This window comes from Heteronotia binoei, chromosome 15 (assembly GCF_032191835.1).
Source record: "Heteronotia binoei isolate CCM8104 ecotype False Entrance Well chromosome 15, APGP_CSIRO_Hbin_v1, whole genome shotgun sequence".
Classification (NCBI taxonomy): Eukaryota; Metazoa; Chordata; class Lepidosauria; order Squamata; family Gekkonidae; genus Heteronotia; species Heteronotia binoei.
Genome location: NC_083237.1, coordinates 66,594,408 through 66,614,265, shown reverse-complemented (window position 1 = coordinate 66,614,265; position 19,858 = coordinate 66,594,408). Strand labels below are relative to the sequence as shown.

The following is a 19,858-nucleotide window of genomic DNA, read 5'->3' as shown; positions in this document are numbered from 1 at the left end:
CCCTTCGTTTGATGAAGTGTGCTTAGAGAGCACACGAAAGCTTATAAAACTTGGTTGATCTTAAAGGTGCACTTGACTCCTGCTTTGTTCAACTGCTTCAGAACAACATGGCTGCCCTCTTGGATCTATCTACATGGCATATATTACAATTACTGAAAGATTTCAATGGTACAGAAAAAAATTAATCCAGGAGGTTCAAAAGTCTCAATTGCTAAAGGACATATTTGGCAACCACCGCATTTGTAGTGTCTGACAGTCTCATAATGCATATGCTTTCTGAATCTCGTTCATCTGATTAGCTGATTTATATTTCTGAGAAAATTTCACTAATTGGTTTTAATATTTCGGACCACTCACAGACTTCCAGCCAAACCCACCTCACAGGGTTGTGAGAGGAGAATGATGCAAACTGCTTTGCCCCCACCTTCACTGTGGAGAAAGACACAGGCTGCAGGGCGGGGAAAGGTAATGGAAAGCTGGATATTTAAGAAGTGGGCCCTGGAGAGAGTGGAGTTGGAGGAGAGGTGGGAACTCAGACAGGTACAATGCCATTTCCTCCCTGGGAACCACTGGAGATTACTCAGATTTACAACTGCTCTCTAGATGGCAAGGATCATCTTCCCTTGAGGTGGGGGGGGGGGAGTGAATGCCTTCACTTGGGTGGGGACGAAGACAGCAAGGGTGGTGAGCACTTACCCAGAACCTCCTTGTTATGTTCTGTGTGACGTTTAGTTTAAACATGCTTATAGTCTTTCTCTGGATTCTGATACCTACAGGCTGAGTGGCCAATCAGAACGGAGGGCATTCCTATGCTATTAAAGGATCTGAGGGAAACCAATGGGTTTGTTTGGCACCTAAAAGGGGGCATGTTATGGGTTACTGAAGAGTATATATGAAGCAGTAGAATGCGGGCTGTTGTTGAGCTATTTGAAATAAAGGGCTGCTGATCACTCTGGCTGTTGAACTCATTATTCTTCACTCCTCCTAGAGCCCGCTGCATTTTTCTTCACAATGGGCCTTACTCCTAGTATTGTATATAAATTTCATATTTGTTATTTTGTTCAGTTTATTTTTTGGTTACAACCTTTTCGGTGAACCTCCCCTCTGTATTGTTCTAACTTCCAGGGGGTGGCTGAAGATCTGCAGACTACAAGATCAGTTCACCTGCAGAAAACAGTATTATAGCGCATTGAGACTAGGGTTGCCAATTTCGATTCAAGAAATATCTGCGGACTTTGGGGGTGGAGCCAGGAGACTTCAGGGGTGGAGCCAGGAGACATTAGGGGTGGAGCCAAGATCAAGGCTGTGACAAGCACCATTGAACTCCAAAGGGAGTTCTGTCCATCACATTGAAAGGGACGGCACACCTTTTCAATGCCTTCCTTCCATCGGAAATTATGAAGGATAGGGGCACCTTCTTTTGAGGCTCATAGAATCGGACCCCCTGGTCCAATCCTTTTGAAACTTGGGGGGTATTTTGGAGAGAGGCACTAGATGCTGTACAGAAAATTTGGTGCTTCTACCCCAAAAAACAGCCCCCACAGAGCCCCAGATACCCACGGATCAATTCTCCATGATTTTCTATGGGAATAAATCTCCATAGGGAATAATAGAGTTCCCAGCAGACATTTCCTCCCCGCCCCCTGCTTTCTGACGACCCTAAAGTGGGGGGGAGGGCCTCCAAACCGGGGAATCCCCTGCCGCCACCTGGGGAGTGGCAACCCTAATTGAGACCCCTCCCCAAACCCCGCAGGCTCCAGCCACAAGTCTCCCGGTCACAAGGACTGCCGTTGACCCCCTATGGGGGCCCAGCCAGCGACAGAGCTTCCCACCAGGACAAGAAAGAGCCGCAACTTCCCGGGAAGGGGTTGGGGGGGGCCCTTTTTCCTCTTTGCGTCAAGACTACATTTCCCAGGAGCAAGTGCGAAGGAAGGAGCGCGGCGATAATCGGCTCTTCCGGCTCCTCTTCCACCCTTCAGAGCCCCTCAGCGGGCGCCGGGGGGCGTGGCCGGGGCGGGGCTTCTGGTCTCTGAGGGGAAGGCGCGTGGGCGGGCGGAACCTGTCGGCGGGGCGGCGGGGCAGGCGGAGCGCATCCAGAGGCGGACCGGCAGCTGCCGGGAAGTGGCGGAAGGTCCGTCGGGCGGCGATGATGAGCTTCGAGTGGCCCTGGCAGTACAGCTTCCCGCCCTTCTTCACGTGAGTCTGGGCGGGAGAGGCCGCGAGCCCGGCGGGGCTTTGGGTCGCCCTCTGGCCGCCTGCTTCCGAGGGAGAGAAGCCGCTGCCTGGTCCTGCACGCCGGCTGGCTGCTCTGCTGCTGCCCGGGGAGGGACGGGAGGGCTGGCAAAAGGCCCCGGCCCTGCTGGGAGGGAGGGAGAGCTCTGACGCCGCTCTGAACAGCTCAGGTGGGAATGAAGGGAGGAGCTGAAGCCGCGAGGGTCTGGGAGGGAAGGAGCGCCCTGGGTTCCTCCCAGGGTTCCCTCCAAGCTGAGGCATTTTTGTCTCGGCTCAGGGGAAAATGGCAAGCTAATTCATGCACTGACTCACCACTTTAATCATTTCTGTAGCTCACAAAGTAGAATTCTTGCTCACAAGGGAGTATCGGTTCCACCCGTAGGGAAGAAGAAGATGAAGATATTGGATTTATATCCCACCCTCCACTCCGAAGAGTCTCAGAGCAGCTCACAATCTCCTTTCCCTTCCTCCCCCACAACAGGCACCCCATGAGGTAGATGAAGATATTGGATTTATATCCCGCCCTCCACTCCGAAGAGTTTCAGAGCAGCTCACAATCTCCTTTCCATTCCTCCCCCACAACAGACACCCTGTGAGGCAGATGAAGATATTGGATTTATATCCCTCCCTCCACTCCAAAGAGTCTCAGAGCGGCTCACAATCTCCTTTCCCTTCCTCCCCCACAACAGACACCCTGTGAGGTAGATGAAGATATTGGATTTATATCCCACCCTCCACTCCGAAGAGTCTCAGAGCGGCTCACAATCTCCTTTACCTTCCTCCCCCACAACAGACACCCTGTGAGGTAGATGAAGATATTGGATTTATATCCCGCCCTCCACTCCGAAGAGTCTCAGAGCGGCTCACAATCTCCTTTCCCTTCCTCCCCCACAACAGACACCCTGTGAGGTAGATGAAGATATTGGATTTATATCCCACCCTCCACTCCAAAGAGTCTCAAAGCGGCTCACAATCTCCTTTCCCTTCCTCCCCCACAACAGACACCCTGTGAGGTAGATGAAGATATTGGATTTATATCCCGCCCTCCACTCCAAAGAGTCTCAGAGCGGCTCACAATCTCCTTTCCCTTCCTCCCCCACAACAGACACCCTGTGAGGTAGATGAAGATATTGGATTTATATCCCGCCCTCCACTCCGAAGAGCCTCAGAGCGGCTCACAATCTCCTTTCCCTTCCTCCCCCACAACAGACACCCTGTGAGGTAGATGAAGATATTGGATTTATATCCCGCCCTCCACTCCAAAGAGTCTCAGAGCGGCTCACAATCTCTTTTACCTTCCTCCCCCACAACAGACACCCTGTGAGGTAGATGAAGATATTGGATTTATATCCCGCCCTCCACTCCGAAGAGTCTCAGAGCAGCTCACAATCTCCTTTCCCTTCCTCCCCCACAACAGACACCCTGTGAGGTAGATGAAGATATTGGATTTATATCCCGCCCTCCACTCCCAAGAGTCTCAGAGCGGCTCACAATCTCCTTTCCCTTCCTCCCCCACAACAGACACCCTGTGAGGTGGGTGGGGCTGGAGAGGGCTCTCACAGCAGCTGCCCTTTCAAGGACACCTCTGCTAGAGCTATGGCTGACCCACGGCCATTCCAGGGAAATTGTTTCCTGTGGAGAGAAAGATGGTGGAGAGCAAGAACATAAGAACATAAGAGAAGCCATGTTAGATCAGGCCAATGGCCCATCCAGTCCAACATTCTGTGTCACACAGCGGCCAAATATATATATATATATACATACATACACACACACACACACACACACACACTGTGGCTAATAGCCACTGATGGACCTCTGCTCCATATTTTTATCTAACCCCTTCTTGAAGGTGGCTATGCTTGTGGACGCCACCACCTCCTGTGGCAAGAGGCCAGGCAGCAGTGGATGAGAGCGTCAGAGAAGTTGAAGGAAGCAGTATTTTGGAGGATATGTGGCAGAAGACTGAATAGTGAAGAAAGTAGAAATTGTTCTCTTGTGCTTGCTGAGAAGTTTTTCCTGTCCCCACAAACTCCACTGACAGCCACAGAAGCTTTTTTTCATGCTACATTTGCACATCACATTTTGGACTCCTCCCCATTTCTCCAACGTTGTTTTCTTTGCTGTCCTTCCTTGCATTTCCTAGTTTCTGTGCCATACCGGTCAGCTTTCCTTCTTCCCATCTGAAGGCAGTGCTTAGCTTTCCTCTTCTGTCTCCAATGAGCTCCCTGCCTTGCTTCGTGGTGCCTTTGGCATTCCAGCCAGCAACCTTGCTGACTCAGCTTCTATCCCCCATGTTCCTCTTTCCTTTGGTCTGTGATATCAGACTGACTCCCTTGCTGCTCCTGTTGGCCTCACCTTTTCCATGGGCTGTTCTGGGTTGGACCTCTCAGCTGTGCAGGTGCCCCTTCCTAGCCATCATCCTCACTTCCAGCAAAGCATGTTTTTTATAATTCCCCCCCACTGTCTCTCACTTTCCGTGACCACAATCAGTGGACATAGTGGCTTTTTCAGAAGCACTCTCTCCCTTCCCAGTCACTGTAGTCCACTGACAAGACTCTACAATTTCTACTTTAAGTTAGAAGAGCAGGAGACTGAGAGATCTTGTAACACCTTTCACATTAAGAAGAATGAGGATTACTTCTCTTTGTTACTGTGGAAAGCACAAGAAACTGCAGACAGAGCATTTAAGAACGTAAGAGAAGCCATGTTGGATCAGGCCAATGGCCCATCCAGTCCAACACTGTGTTACACAGTGGCCAAAAAACCCAAGTGCCATCAAGAGGTCCATTAGTGGGGCTAGAAGCGCTTCCACTGTGCCCCCCTCCCAAAAGCACAAGAATACCGAGCATCACTGCCCGAGACAGAGAATTCCATCCATACCCTGTGGCCAATAACCACTGATGGACCTCTGCTCCATATACTTATCCAATCCCCTCTTGGAGCTGGCTATGCCTGTAGCCACCACCACCTCCTGTGGCAGTGAATTCCACATGTTAATCACCCTTTGGGTGAAGAAGGACTTCCTTTTATCAGTTCTAATCCGACTGCTCAGCAATTTCATTGAATGCCCACGAGTTCTTGTATTGTGAGAAAGGGAGAAAAGTACTTCTTTCCCCGCCTTCTCTATCCCATGCATAATCTTGTAAACCTCTATCATTTAGATAGAATGAGGAAGAGTTTTTTTGCGGGGAGGGGACATCTGATGGAGCACTAAAGCAAATCGTTTTCTAGGACATTGTGGAAACTTTACTTTAAGAGGTATCTAAAAAGATGGTTGAATTAAGGATGGACTTTCTGTGTAAGATAACAGGGGAAAAGCTGAATAAATTTTTGAGGGTCCTCTCCAGTGCTCTGTCTCATGTCGGCCATCACTGAATATGTGTTATCAGTAGCTCTTTGACAATGAGTGCTAAAGGCAGGGTTACCCTGAACTTCTCTTAAAGAGAAGAGAAGATTGGATTTCTACCGTACCCTTCACGTGGAGTTTCAGAGCGGCTTACAATCTCCTTTCCCTTCCTCTTCCCCCAACAGACATCCTGCAAGGTAGCTGAGCTGAGAGAGCTCTCCCAGAACTGCTCTTGTGCAGAACGGCTCTGCAAGAACTAGTGCTTGACTCAGGGTCACAACAGCCAGGAGCATGTGGAGAAGTGGGGAATCAAACCCAGTTCTCCCAGATTAGAATCCGCACTTCTAACCACTACACCAAACTGGCTCTCAGTTAACTCCAGATCGACACCTGATGTGATACAATTGGTATATGGGGTACTCCATCTGCTGAGCTGTGTCTGTCCCTGTGATTGTGTTCAGGTTGCAGCCCAATGTGGATACAAGGCAGAAGCAGCTGACTGCTTGGTGTTCTTTGGTCCTCTCCTACTGCCGCCTCAACAAGCTCTACACCATGACTGTCACAGAGGCCCAGGAAAGCCCCCTGTTCAACAACCGGAAATTGCAGCGTATCCTTTCTTAGTGGGGACTTGCCTTAACCCTCCTGGGTGAGCCGTTAAGACTTCTGATGATTCCTTCAGGACAGAGGATTAGATGCTGTCAGGGAAGATGGTTTTTGCTGGTTGCACTTTCTGGAACAAGTGTTTTCAGCTGGATGCACCCCTGTCTTGGTCCTTACTGTACAAGTATAGTGTGAAGAGAAGCTGTAAGGCACAAAACAGACCTGTCTTTTCCAACTCCTGGTTTTTTGGATCAGCAGTTCTGCCTCACTCTTGACTCACAACAGTCCAAGCATCACTTTTGAGCTTTAACCAGAAGCTCAGTCTTTCTTCCCAAATTGCGCTGTGTGTGAGAGGCAAAATGCATCAAAATGTCAGGTCTTTGTGCTGCAGGAGGCTGGTTGCCCTTTTAGTCTGGTGACTGCCTCCTGGTGCGCAGGCGGGGCCATTAGCACAGTGCAGAATGCTACAGAGCTGCAACTCTTGAGTTTGCTATCTTTTTGTACCAAATCAGTTGGTTTGTTAAAAGTATAACATAAAAATCTGATGCTTGCTCACTAGACGAATCCCACCCCCCCTACAGTTGTACTTATATATTTTTATTCGGTTTTGTTCTGTGTTGGTTGTGTGTTTCATTTAATCTCAGAGTGCTCTGTATTTTGGAAGGAAGGAGATTTTTCAGTGAAGAATCACACTTAGTTTCTCTCCCTTGCAGGATGGGCCCTGATGGTCGTCTGAATAAGGCATACGTACTTGCTGTGCAAAGAAACTTCCCTCTGTTTATTGGATAGACTTGGGGTTTCTGAGAGAACAATGCATGGTCCTAAGAACCTATAAAGAGCCTACTAGATGAGACTAGTGGTCCATCTACTCCAGCATTCTGTTTCACACACAGGACCGGATCTACATGTTTTTTGAGGCAAAATTAAAAAATGGCACCCCCTTATGGGCTCATTCTGCCTTATAAGCCCATAGAATAGAATGGACTCCATACCCAATTTGGCGTCCCCCCTCCGGTGGCGCCCGGGGCAAACACCCCCCTATGCCCCCCCTAGATCCGGCCCTGTTCCTGCAGTGTGGTTGTGGAGGGAAATGCTGTCAAGCAAAGTTCCCTCTAAGCTGCACTGGTGAGAACAGAAAGACAGCAATGAATAGTGCTCAGTATGAGCCTTCTATTTGGGAGGCTTGGGTTCAAAACCTGCAATCTATAAACGGAAATATGCTTGATGAACTTGGTCTGGAGAAACACTCTCAGCCTAATCCACCTTACTGGCTTGCTTTATGCACACACAAACACTTGGTAGCAAGGCTAGGGGAAGAGGGGGAGGAGGACCCAGTTGCACTCAGGAGAACTGCCACATAATGAGCCCAATAGATCAGAGAAAGAGAGTAGCAAAGCACAGGAAAGCTTATATCTTGAAGAAAACTTTGTCAGTCTTAAGATGCTGCTGGATTCTAACTTTGCTTTGCACACACGGAAATGTGGGGAGAGGGAGAGGAGGAGGAAGCAGACTCAGCTCATACTTTGAAGAAAACTTTGTTGGTCTTAAAGTGCCTCTGAACTCAAACTTTGCTTCACACACACACACAAACATGCAGTAGCAAGGTGAGGGGGAGGCGGACCCAAGTAATGAGGAGGTGGGATTTGCATTGGAAAAGATGAAGTAACTCATCTCAGGCACTGGAAAAGGCCAGTCACGTGTAGCTGCCGATGGCACTGCCGACCCCAACAATAATTGGCAATAAATCTTTAATGTGGAGAGGGGAATCGGGGGGAGTGCTTTGGCCACAGACCAGATAAAGACCTCCGAGGGCTGGTTTTGTCCCATGGGCTGTATGTTTGACACCTCTGAACTAAACATTAGGAAAACCTTCCTGACAGAGCAGTTCCTCAGTGGAACAGGCTTCCTTTGGGAGGTGATGGGCTCCTTTGGAGGTTTTTTGCCATCTGACAGCAATGCTGATTCTGTGAACTTAAACAGTTCATGAGAAGGAGAACAGGAAGAGTTGCATCAGTGCTTAGTTCTTGTGGCTCTTTTTTATACACTCAGGGAATGCAGTTCACCACTTTGGAGTCAGGCAGCCATTTTTCTCCAGGCCAGTTTTGCCAGGGATCCTGGAGGGGTGTGTGTGTGCATGTGTGTCTTTGCCATCTTCTGGGTGTGCAGCAGGTGTTACTGAGTTTGTGTGTGGGGATTTGTGAATTTCCTGCATTGGGCTAAATTACCCTGGAGATCCCTTCCAACTCTATGATTCTAGTCAAATGTAGACCCACTCACAACTTTATTGCTACTAGTTTTTTCACTCACAAGATAGACTTCTTTGCTCACAACACTGTGGAGTTTAGAGGGAATATTGTTGTCAAGGTGCACCTGACGTATGGCAACCCCATAGCGCAGGGTTCCCCGGGCTGCGTACTGGTACCGTGCTGTGGCCTGTTAGCAACCAGGCCGTGAAGCCTGGCTACCCCGCCCCCCGCGTGTGGCGCTGTGCAGCCTGGCTCCCCAACCCCCTTGCAGTGCCTCCGCCGCCCTCCATTTCTACAATTTTAAGACTGGGGAAGGGGCGGTGAAGCGCTGCCTTCCCCGGCTCTTTAAGGGCTGACCCCTACCCTGCCGATTGGCAGGGAAAACCTCCACAGCAGCGGCGGCAACCCGCTGAAGAACCAGCTGCCATTGCCTCCTCTCCACTTCCACTTCCTCGGCGTGGGAAGGAACATAAGAGAAGCCATGTTAGATCAGGCCAATGGCCCCTCCAGTCCAACACTCTGTGTCACATAAGAACATAAGAGAAGCCCTGTTGGATCAGGCCAGTGGCCCATCCAGTCCAACACTCTGTGTCACATAAGAACATAAGAGAAGCCCTGTTGGATCAGGCCAATGGCCCACCCAGTCCAACACTCTGTGTCACAGAAGAACAGAAGAGAAGCCCTGTTGGATCAGGCCAATGGCCCACCCAGTCCAACACTCTGTGTCACAGAAGAACATAAGAAAAGCCACGTTGGATCAGGCCAGTGGCCCCTCTAGTCCAACACTCTGTTCACATAAGAACATAAGAGAAGCCCTGTTGGATCAGGCCAGTGGCCCATCCAGTCCAACACTCTGTGTCACATAAGAACATAAGAGAAGCCCTGTTGGATCAGGTCAATGGCCCCTCCAGTCCAACACTCTGTGTCACATAAGAACATAAGAGAAGCCCTGTTGAATCAGGCCAGTGGCCCATCCAGTCCAACACTCTGTGTCACATAAGAACATAAGAGAAGCCCTGTTGAATCAGGCCAGTGGCCCCTCCAGTCCAACACTCTGTGTCACATAAGAACATAAAAGAAGCTCTGTTGGATCAGGCCAGTGGCCCCTCCAATCCAACACTGTGTGTCACATAAGAACATAAGAGAAGCTTTGTTGGATCAGGCCAGTAGCCCCTCCAGTCCAACACTGTGTCACATAAGAACATAAGAGAAGCCATGTTGGATCAGGCCAGTGGCCCCTCCAATCCAACACTGTGTGTCACATAAGAACATAAAAGAAGCTCTGTTGGATCAGGCCAGTGGCCCCTCCAGTCCAACACTGTGTCACATAAGAACATAAGAGAAGCCATGTTGGATCAGGCCAATGGCCCATCCAGTCCAACACTCTGTGTCACACAGTGGCAAGTGAAGTGGGGAGGAGACGAGGGCAGCGCTGCTTCTTCATCAGGTCCCTTGCCACAGCTATGGAGGTTTTCCCCACCAATCAGCCGGGGAAAGAGCCGGGAAGGCGGTGCTTCATTGCCCCTTCTCCGGCCCTAAAATTGTAAAACTGGAGGGTGGAGGAGGCACCACGAGGAGAGACGGGGCAGCGAGGCTGCATGGCAACGGGCGGGGGGGGGGGGGGCGGCAGGGCGGCGAGGCTAAATGGCCATGGGGGGGCGGGGCAGTGAAGCTGCATGGCGGCCAGGGGCAGGGAGGCAGCACGGCGCCACCGGGGGTGGGGTGGGGCCAAATTTGGTGCTCCCACCCTGCCAGCTCTGGGGCCATGGTGGACGGGCCAGCCCTGGTGCCAGTCCATGGTGCCACAAAGGTTGGGGACCGCTGCCATAGAGTTCTTAAAGCAAGAAACATTTAGAGGGCTTTGCCATTCACTGTGTCTGCGTAGCAAACCTGGGCTTCCTTGGTGGTCTCCCATCCACGTACCTTGTTTAGCTTCTAAGATCTGACATGATCAGACTATTCTGGGCACAATGGCCAAACAGTTACTCTGGAGGGCCAAAAACACTGTAGAAACCTAGAAAATGGTCCTGGTCCTGTCTTTCAGGTGGTAGCTAGAACAGAGAGTTGCCCCTTTCATAGAATCATAAAATTGGAAAGGTTCTCCAGGGTCATCTAGTCCAACCCCCTGCACGATGCAGGAAACTCACAAACACCTCCCCCTAAATTCACAGGATCTTCACTGCTGTCAGATGGCCATCTAGCCTCTGTTTAAAAACCTCCAAGGAAGGAGAGCCCACCACCTCCCAAGGAAGCCTGTCCCACTGAGGAATCACTCTAAACTCACAAACACCTCCCCCTAAATTCACAGGATCTTCACTGCTGTCAGATGGCCCTCTAGCCTCTGTTTAAAAACCTCCAAGGAAGGAGAGCCCACCACCTCTCGAGGAAGTCTGTCCCACTGAGGAATCACTCTAAACTCATAAACACCTCCCTCTAAATTCACAGGATCTTCACTGCTGTCAGATGGCCATCTAGCCTCTGTTGAAAAACCTCCAAGGAAGGAGAGCCCACCACCTCCCAAGGAGGAAGCCTGTCCCACTGAGGAACCACTCTAAACTCACAAACACCTCCCCCTAAATTCACAGGATCTTCACTGCTGTCAGATGGCCATTTAGCCTCTGTTTAAAAACCTCCAAGGAAGGAGAGCCCACCACCTCCCGAGGAAGCCTGTCCCACTGAGGAATCGCTCTAAACTCACAAACACCTCCCCCTAAATTCACAGGATCTTCACTGCTGTCAGATGGCCCTCTAGCCTCTGTTTAAAAACCTCCAAGGAAGGAGAGCCCACCACCTCCCAAGGAAGCCTGTCCCACTGAGGAATCACTCTAAACTCACAAACACCTCCCCCTAAATTCACAGGATCTTCACTGCTGTCAGATGGCCCTCTAGCCTCTGCTGAAAAACCTGCAAGGAAGGAGAGCCCACCACCTCCCAAGGAGGAAGCCTGTTCCACTGAGGAACCACTCTAAACTCACAAACACCTCCCCCTAAATTCACAGGATCTTCACTGCTGTCAGATGGCCATCTAGCCTCTGTTGAAAAACCTGCAAGGAAGGAGAGCCCACCACCTCCCAAGGAAGCCTGTCCCACTGAGGAATCACTCTAAACTCATAAACACCTCCCTCTAAATTCACAGGATCTTTATTGCTGTCAGATGGCCATCTAGCCTCTGTTTAAAAACCTCCAAGGAAGGAGAGCCCACCACCTCCCAAGGAGGAAGCCTGTCCCACTGAGGAACCACTTTAAACTCATAAACACCTCCCCCTAAATTCACAGGATCTTCACTGCTGTCAGATGGCCATCTAGCCTCTGTTTAAAAACCTCCAAGGAAGGAGAGCCCACCACCTCCTGAGGAAGCCTGTCCCACTGAGGAACCGCTCTAACAGTCAGGAAGTTCTTCTTAATGTTGGGTAATTTTTTTTCCTGAACTGAGCCTGCATGATAGGTTTGCTAGAAAGCTTTCAGAGCCTGCTGCATCAGAAATAAGAAGTGCCCACCTTTTGAAGGAGGGATTAGCACTGAAGCTCTGAATTCTAAGACTAAAAACTGCAAGTGCTGAACAGTTTATCCCACTTGAATTTCTACATTTCACTGTACTCTTTTAAATTAATTGTTCTGTGTCCAGTAGCTGTTCCCTTAACTGTGAGACAGGAAAACTGCCTTTGGAATCCATCCTTGTTGTGCTAGAGGAACTCAGGAAAAAAGGTGGGTTATGGTTTGTGCAGGCCGTAGAACATCTTGGTGTCCACCATTCAAACCAGTTCTTCCTTGGAATTGTTAGTGTCTGATAATCCTTAGAGCAGAGACCAAATAACAGGTTCTTTTTCTGGTTTCTGTTTATTGTTAGTGGGATTAAAGATAGCAACCGGTTGCTACTGCCCACATAGACAAGGATGGCATGGCTTTGAAATGGCAGTATATGGATATAGCTGTGTAAATGAGCTTCCTGCTCCCCTCTCCTATCACGCACGTGGAGTGTGCAAGAGGAGGTGGAAGTGCACCAGTGCGGGGCTTGTTCTGCTCCCGTTGTGAGATGATATAACCCTGTTTCCAAAATTCTACACTCAGAGGTGCATTCCGGTTGCCTGTTGATGCTATATCAGCACAAAATATTTTGACTTGTCTCAACTAAAAGGAGATTTCTGAAATGAAAGATACTCAAAAGCCATATTTTCTGGTACAATATGTTTCCCTCCATTTTTGTTTGAAAACCTGTTATTTAGTGCTGTGCGCAAAGCAGGTGGCCTGTAGAGCTATCAGAAAAACTGCCCAAATACTTGAGGGCAGTAGACTGCCTGTTCCTGAGCAGATTTGTTTAGAAGTAATTCTGTCTTGGCTTTCAGTAGGATTTACTTCCAGGACAGCGATTAAGAGTCACAGCGGATGTGCTTGTGTATGTGTGCGTGTGCATTTTCTAACTAGCAAGTCAGGCTGCTGAGAATCATGTAGTGTGTGTTACGTGTGTCTCAGCAGTTCTGCCAAATGCAGTTTATGCTGAATTGCAGGGAATCTTGAGTGGCTGGACAAGAATAAATCCAGTTTCTTGGTCTTATGGCGACGTCTGGAAGAATGGAGCAAGTTCATCTACCAGTGGGTAAGTGTGGAGTCAGATGTCCCAGTTGGAGTGTCAGACCCAGCCATTGCCCAGGGCCAGTCGCACTGCCTTTGCCCCAGCTAGCTGGCAGAGTTCTTGGGAGGATAAAACGGAGGAGAGGTGAACAACGGAAGCCACTTGGGGCCCGTATTGGGGAGAAAAGCAGGGAATTGTTTGCTTATTTGAATTTTTGATTGCCCTTCCCAGTAGCTGGGCTCAGGCAATTCACAACAAAGTCATAGTTTACAAGCGGAGTAAAACCAAGATAAATAAACAATTAGAAATGTTTCCGTTCCCTAAAAGCATGATGGCATCAGATCCTGGTGGTGCCGCTGTCTTGCAGGGGCAGGAGTGAAAGCAGAAGTGGGAGTGCCAGAAGGATGAAACCGTTGCTCCCCACAGCCAAAAACCTGCAAATCAGAATGATATCTGAACACACAGTGCAGGGTCAAAGCAAACAGAAGAACTGTGCAGCCAAAGAATGAAGGTCTCTTACAAAATTAGAAAATTTCTTATAATATATTCAAAATCTAAATCCACAGTATAAATATAAGGATACGAAATTGTAATAAAGGACAATAACATCAAATTGGAATTGTACAAAATATCTTCAGAAGGGCTGCTAGTAATGTCAGAGATCAATACAGATTCCTGGACAGAACTTTTCTTTTCCAGAGTCAAAGACTTGCTTTCAAAAATAATGAGTTTTCATCCAGAAAAGCAATGGTCAGATTCCTGCTTGTTTTTCTCTCAGCTGCTTTCAGTCTCTCTCAATGCACCTGCTAGCTTAAGGGTACAGCCACGTTTCACATAGCTTTATCAGGAGACTTGCTTACAGACAGGAAATTCTTTGCAAGAGGCATACATTGGGGTGAAGGACAGCCAGTTCTCTGGTGGTTTGAGGATTGGGGTGGTCTTCCACAAGTGGGATATGGCTCCTCCTCTTCCTCTTTGATTGAACCATCCAGGAGGGACTTCCTCAGTCTTTCTGGCCCCGTGAAGAACAAGACGGTCTCTCAGGCACTCAGTGCGAGCAAAACAATCCACAGATGAAGGGGGAGGGGGGAAGCAAGGCCTGTTTGCAGACTCTTCTGGCCCCCCTGCCTGAACAGTGGCAAGGCACTGGCAGCGACAGAGGAGAGCATTGACAGCCCATATGGCTGGCGAAAGCAGAGAGAGAGAGAGAGAGCCGGCAGTGCACATGGTCTCCAGCGGTGGTGGTAACGAGGAGCACACATGTTCAGAACAGCTGCAGTGGAAAGGAGGAACGCTCTCAGCGCGGCGGACTGATCCATGTAGTGTCCCCCCCGCCAGTGCCCAGACAGATTCAAAGCTGTGGACAGCAGTGGCCCGGAGAAGAGTCGGCGGTGCGGGGAGACCCGCCCCCCCCTCCCCCGCGTAGCCACGACTGAACCATGGATTCCCACTTGGGCCTTTTGCTTCGGCAGAAGGCCCCACCCCACTCTGAGGCTACCATAGGGGATGAGAATGGTGGGAGCGCAGGGCAGCACTGAAGACCAGTGACCTTCCAGCTCTGGATCTTGGAATCATAGAGTTGGAAGGGACCTCTAGGGTCATCTAGTCCAACCCCCTGCACAATGCAGGAAACTCACAAACGTCTCCCCCTAAAGCTTGGGGATGAGTCTCAAGCTTCTTTGGCTCTCTTGCATTGTCTCCTGTAATGGGGACAAAGAATCCCTCCCAGGCACTGGGGACTCTTGTGCCATTTGTCTAAGCTCCCTCCTCAGCTCTGTCTTAAGCCAAGAAAGAAGAAGAATTGCAGATTTATACCCCGCCCTTCTCCCTGAATCAAAGACTCAGAGCGGCTTACAATCTCCTGCATCTTCTCCCCCCACAACAGACACCCTGTGAGGTGGGTGGGGCTGAGAGGGCTCTCACAGCAGCTGCCCTTTCAAGGACAACTCCTGCGATAGTTATGGCTAACCCAAGGCCATTCCAGCAGCTGCAAGTGGAAAAGAGGGGAATCAAACCCAGTTCTCCCCGATAAGAGTCCACGTACTTAACCACTATGCTGCAAGGATTCTGGCCAATGCCTAAGCCTGCCTTTGCTGCCATTTCCCTTCTCTTGCTTTTTTTTTGGTCTCTGAATCTGATCAAGACGAGATGGAGAACCAGAGAAGGGATGGGGCGAGGTGTGGGGAGAGAGACAAGGGAAAAGGAGTGTGGATGCCTAGCCATGAAGAACCCATGGCCCCCCTTTGCTCTCCCCTCTGGGCTACCATGGCCATAACTTGCCTAGCTGTCCTTTTAATTCTTCCCACGGATCAGGCAGAGCTGCCCGATTGGGGGGGGGGGGGACCTTCCCAGCTACTTCCCCTCCTTTTTATATTCCTGCCTTTCTGGCCAGGGGTTGTGGCTCTGCCACAGGCCTGCACCCCTCTCTTCCCCCCCCCCCATTCCCTTTTATCAAGGGGCGACTCTCTCACTGAAGTTCAGGTGCGATCTAGGGGTCATACGCTGAACGTGAGTTTTTAAACAGAGGCTAGATGGCCATCTGACAGCAGTGAAGATCCTGTGAATTTAGGGGGAGGGGTTTGTGAGTTTCCTGCATTGTGCAGGGGGTTGGACTAGATGGCCCTGGAGGTCCTTTCTAATTTGATGATTCTATGAAGAGGAGGAGCCGTGTCCCACTTGTGGAGGACTGCCCAGATCCTATACCCTCAAGAAGGAAGCTTCACGGTAAGTGAACCGAATCTTCTGATATCTCTCAGACCGTAGACCACCAGCAGATGTTGATTGCCAGAGCACAAGGCTCTTTTGGGGTATGCCAGGAGAGGTGGTCTTGAAGTTGCATGGCTCCCTGGCTGTTAAGGGCCTTAAGGGTTAATACAGACATCTTGAACCTGATCCAGTACTCCACTGGGAGCTAATGCAGTTCCCGTAGCACAGGGGAGATGTGAGCTGTGTGCAGGGTCCCTGTGAAGACACAGGCTGTTGCATTCTGCATGAGCTGGAGTTTCCGGTCAGCTTCAAGGGCAGGCTCAGAGCAAGTTATAGTAATCCAGCCTGGAGGTGACAGTTGCATGGATTATAGTGTAAGACAGGTAGGGGGCCAGCTGCCTGATTTGGCACAGTTGGTAGAATGCCAGCCTGGCAGCGTTGGAAACCTGAGCCTCCATTGTCGGTAAGGCGTCCAGGATCACCTCCAAACGCTGGGTAGCAGATGCCAGTTTCAATGGCATGCTGTCCAGAGCTGGGAGTTGGGGCCTTACACCAGCATCTCCCCGACTAAGCCATCGAACCTCTGTTTTAGAACCGGCTCTGTTTTAGCCATTCTGCCATGGCCTCCAACCCCTCATCCAAATTAATTGGGATGGTATCTGGCTGGCCACCCAACAACAGATAAAGCTGGATGTCATCAGCATATTGATGGGCACCCAGTCTAAAGCTCTGCACCAGCCGGGCAAGGGGGTGCATGTAGATTTTAAATAACATCAGGGAGAGGACCACTTCCTAAGTCCCACCATGTATCAAGGGGTGCCTGGGGAACACCTTCTCTCCCAGCACTACCTTCTGTCCCAACCTTGGAGAATCAAGGAGAACCACTTCAGGCAGTCCCATATACTCCTATGTTGACGAGGTAGTGGGCCAAAAGATTGTGGCTGATTGCGTCAAACGCCACTGTGAGGTCAAGTAAAAACAGCAGGCCTGACCCACCTTGATACAGCTGTCTACGAAGTTTGTCTGTAAGGGTGACCAAGGCTGTCTCCATCCCATGACTGGGGCAGAAGCTGGACTGGAATGGATCCAGTGCTAATAAGTCATCTAGGAAGCCCTGGAGCTGTTCAGCAACCACTCTCTCAATTACCTTGCCCGGAAATGGTAGGTTTGAAATTGGAAGGATCCTGTGGATCAAAGGTTGGCTTTTTCAAGAGTGGAACAACCACAGCCTTTCAGGCTCCCCGGAAAGACCCCTGACTCTAGGGACAGATTAACTATGTCTTCCCCTGCCAGCTTTCACTAGCTAGGAGGGCCACAGGTCGATGCAGCATGTGGTCAGCCTAGCAGCACCCAGGATCCTGTCAGCATCAGCCAGAGAGAGCTGGTTGAAAGAATCAAAGGCTGAATCCAAAGTTGGCCAAGTAAAGCAAATAAGCTAAGTAAACAAATTCCCTGTATTTGCCTGTGTTGCATAACTCATTGTGCTTCCATAAGCTGTTTGTGAGCCTCCTTTCTTGAGGTATTGACCACAAGCTTCAGTCTTAAGGACTAGAAAGCTGATGTTATTTTTCAGAGGAAATGGATGTTTGTGGAGATGTGGCTACCAAGTTTCTTGGTTGTGTGGTGCAGTCCTACAAATCCCCAAGGCCAGGGCATAACAACCAAACAGACGACTCCCATGGAATCTTGAGGAACATCTTCGTTGGGTTTTTTACTTTGCGAGAGAAGTTTCCTTAGGAGGTGGGTGGGTCTGTGCTTAGGAAATGACCTGTACACTCTGCATTAAAAAAAAAAAGGTCCAAAAAGAGCCTTATGTTTCCTTTCCCTCCCTTGCTCTGCTGTTTCCAGGTCTCAAAGAATGGGCTGACTAACTCCGTTTTCACGCTGTATGAGTTGTCCAATGGCGACGACACGGAGAATGAAGGTAGTGCTGATTGGACAGCTTGTATTTGCAGAGTGCCCTCTTTTCCAGCCAATTCTGCCTGAGTTTGCTTATGGAAATGCTCTCACTGTTTATATATCATAATCTGTTGCAAGACTTTCTCAGTTTTTTTGGTTAAGAAAATAATTTTTTAAAGGAATAAAGCTGCACAAATGTAACATTGAGAAAAAGAAGGCTGCATGATGTCAGATAAATATGTAAATAGGATCATATAATTGAAGGGAAAGGAAAGGTGCCCTGTGCAAGCACTAGTCGTTTCCGACTCTGGGGTGACGTTGCTCTCACAACATTTTCACGGCAGACTTTTTATGGGGTGGTTTGCCATTGCCTTCCCCAGTCATCTACACTTTCCCACCAGCAAGCTGAGTACTCATTTTACCGACTTCGGAAGAATGGAAGGCTGAGTCAACCTCGAGCCGGCTACCTGAAAACCCAGCTACTGCCGGGGATCGAACTCGGGTCGTGAGCAGAGCTTAGGACTGCAGTACTGCAGCTTTAACACTCTGTGCCATGGGGCTCTTTATAATTGAAACAAGCACATAATTGTGGGGTGTTGTCCTAGAGCAGTGCTCCCAAACATGGTTCCTGGACGTGTCTTGGCACCCACCGACACCTTTTCTGGTGCCCACCAAGTATTTTTAGAAGGTGGGGCGGGGCCACGTGAGGCTTTGCCATTGCAGATGTATTGGCTATGCTGATTTTTTTAAAAGTTGTTTCAGCAGCAGACGCCACCACAACACAAGGATTTTCACTGCTTGACTGAAGGATCCTCTGTGTGTGTTGTGTGTCACTTTTTTTTTTTTTAAAGTAAGTTGATTCTTAAAAAGGCATTCTGGCGAACAGAGCTTCTCCTTGAAATATTGAAGAGTGCTGGTCAACAGTGTTGTTGGGGATTTTTTGGTTTAAAAACATGCCTCTGATTGAGGGAAAGCACAATAAGCATCTAGGCAGCTGTTCTTGGAGGGCCAGTTTATGAGTGGCCATTCAGCCCACTCGCTTAGTGGAACCTCCATCTTTCGGAGCAGAATTGAAGTCCTGGCTGGGGATGAAGCAGGGGGGTTGAGTTTCTGCCTCACGCCTGGCGGATGATTCTGGCTGGACATTGCTGGGAAAATGAATGCTGAACTAGATGAGTCTTTTGTGTTTGAGAGAAGGGGATGGTAGTGAAAAAGTGAAGTGGCCTGGGAGAGAAGAGTAGAGGGTAAAGGGAGGGGGCAGACATTTCGTACATATATCAGAGAGCACAAAGTTTAAGTCCAGTGGCACCTTTAAGACCAATAAAGTTTAATTCTGGATGTAAGCTTTTGTGTGGAATGCTGTCTCTGTGTAGTTGGCATCCTGGAGGGTTGTTTTTTCATATAGGTGAAAGCCACTTCTCTTGACTGGCTGTCTTGTCCTCTTCCCAGAGTTCCATGGGTTAGAAGAATCCCTGCTCCTCCGCGCATTGCAGGCTTTGCAGCAGGAACACAAGGCTGAAATCATCACACTGGACGATGGGCGGGGTGTCAAGTTCTTTTAACAGCGATCCTGCTTTAAGCTTTGAGTCTGATGGGCGCTCTGTCTTTCTTGGCTGAAGGGACCTCTGTGTGCTTCGGTTTCCTTGCATCAAAGACTGGAACATCACAAATGTTGTCCCGATGGCTCAGCATCCTTCACCTCTTCAGTGGCTGACTTTCTCTCTGTATTTCTCTTCCGCCCCATCAAGGAATTGTTATGTTCAAGGCACTCTGAATATAGCTCTGAGGACCAGAATATCTGCTGGGCCTAGTGGAAGGGAAGTAAACATGGGCTCTGGCTTTGGGCTTCCTTCCTTGTGCAGGGCTCGCCTCAGATCCTGCTGACTTGAGATCAAAACACAGTGGGGCAGAAGGTGGTCAAGTGCACTACCCCCAGCAAGAAGAGGTGGTGGGCTTGTGGAGTACAATTAAACCACACAGTTCTTTACAGAATAGTCTTGTGTGCCTGATTCCGTGTTTGTCTCCCCCAGGTTTCCAGTCATCATTATCATACAGATATCTGGAGGCAGACGAGTGGTTTGTTGAGGACAGTATTGTCTGCCCTGACTGGGCAGCAGCTCTCCAGAGTCTGAGAGTTCTTCCTTCGCTAGAACATAATAGAAAGGAGGGCTTTTCCACATCTAAAGGAGGGGAAGCTAATCCAGAGCAAGATGAGATTCCCCACCCCCTGATGACAAGACAAGGAATGTTTTTTGC

At 49.5% G+C, this 19,858-nt stretch overlaps 1 protein-coding gene across 1 annotated transcript; it reads left to right on the top strand.

The window, feature by feature from the left end:
- Positions 1-2,001: 2,001 nt before the first annotated feature.
- VPS25 (vacuolar protein sorting 25 homolog) lies at positions 2,002-19,594 on the top strand. Its single transcript, XM_060255593.1, has 6 exons — positions 2,002-2,196; positions 6,043-6,188; positions 12,079-12,132; positions 12,933-13,021; positions 17,552-17,627; positions 19,052-19,594. The coding sequence occupies exons 1-6, from the start codon at positions 2,147-2,149 to the stop codon at positions 19,162-19,164; spliced, it is 528 nt and encodes a 175-aa protein (XP_060111576.1). The 5' UTR covers positions 2,002-2,146; the 3' UTR covers positions 19,165-19,594.
- The last annotated feature ends 264 nt before the right edge of the window (positions 19,595-19,858 follow it).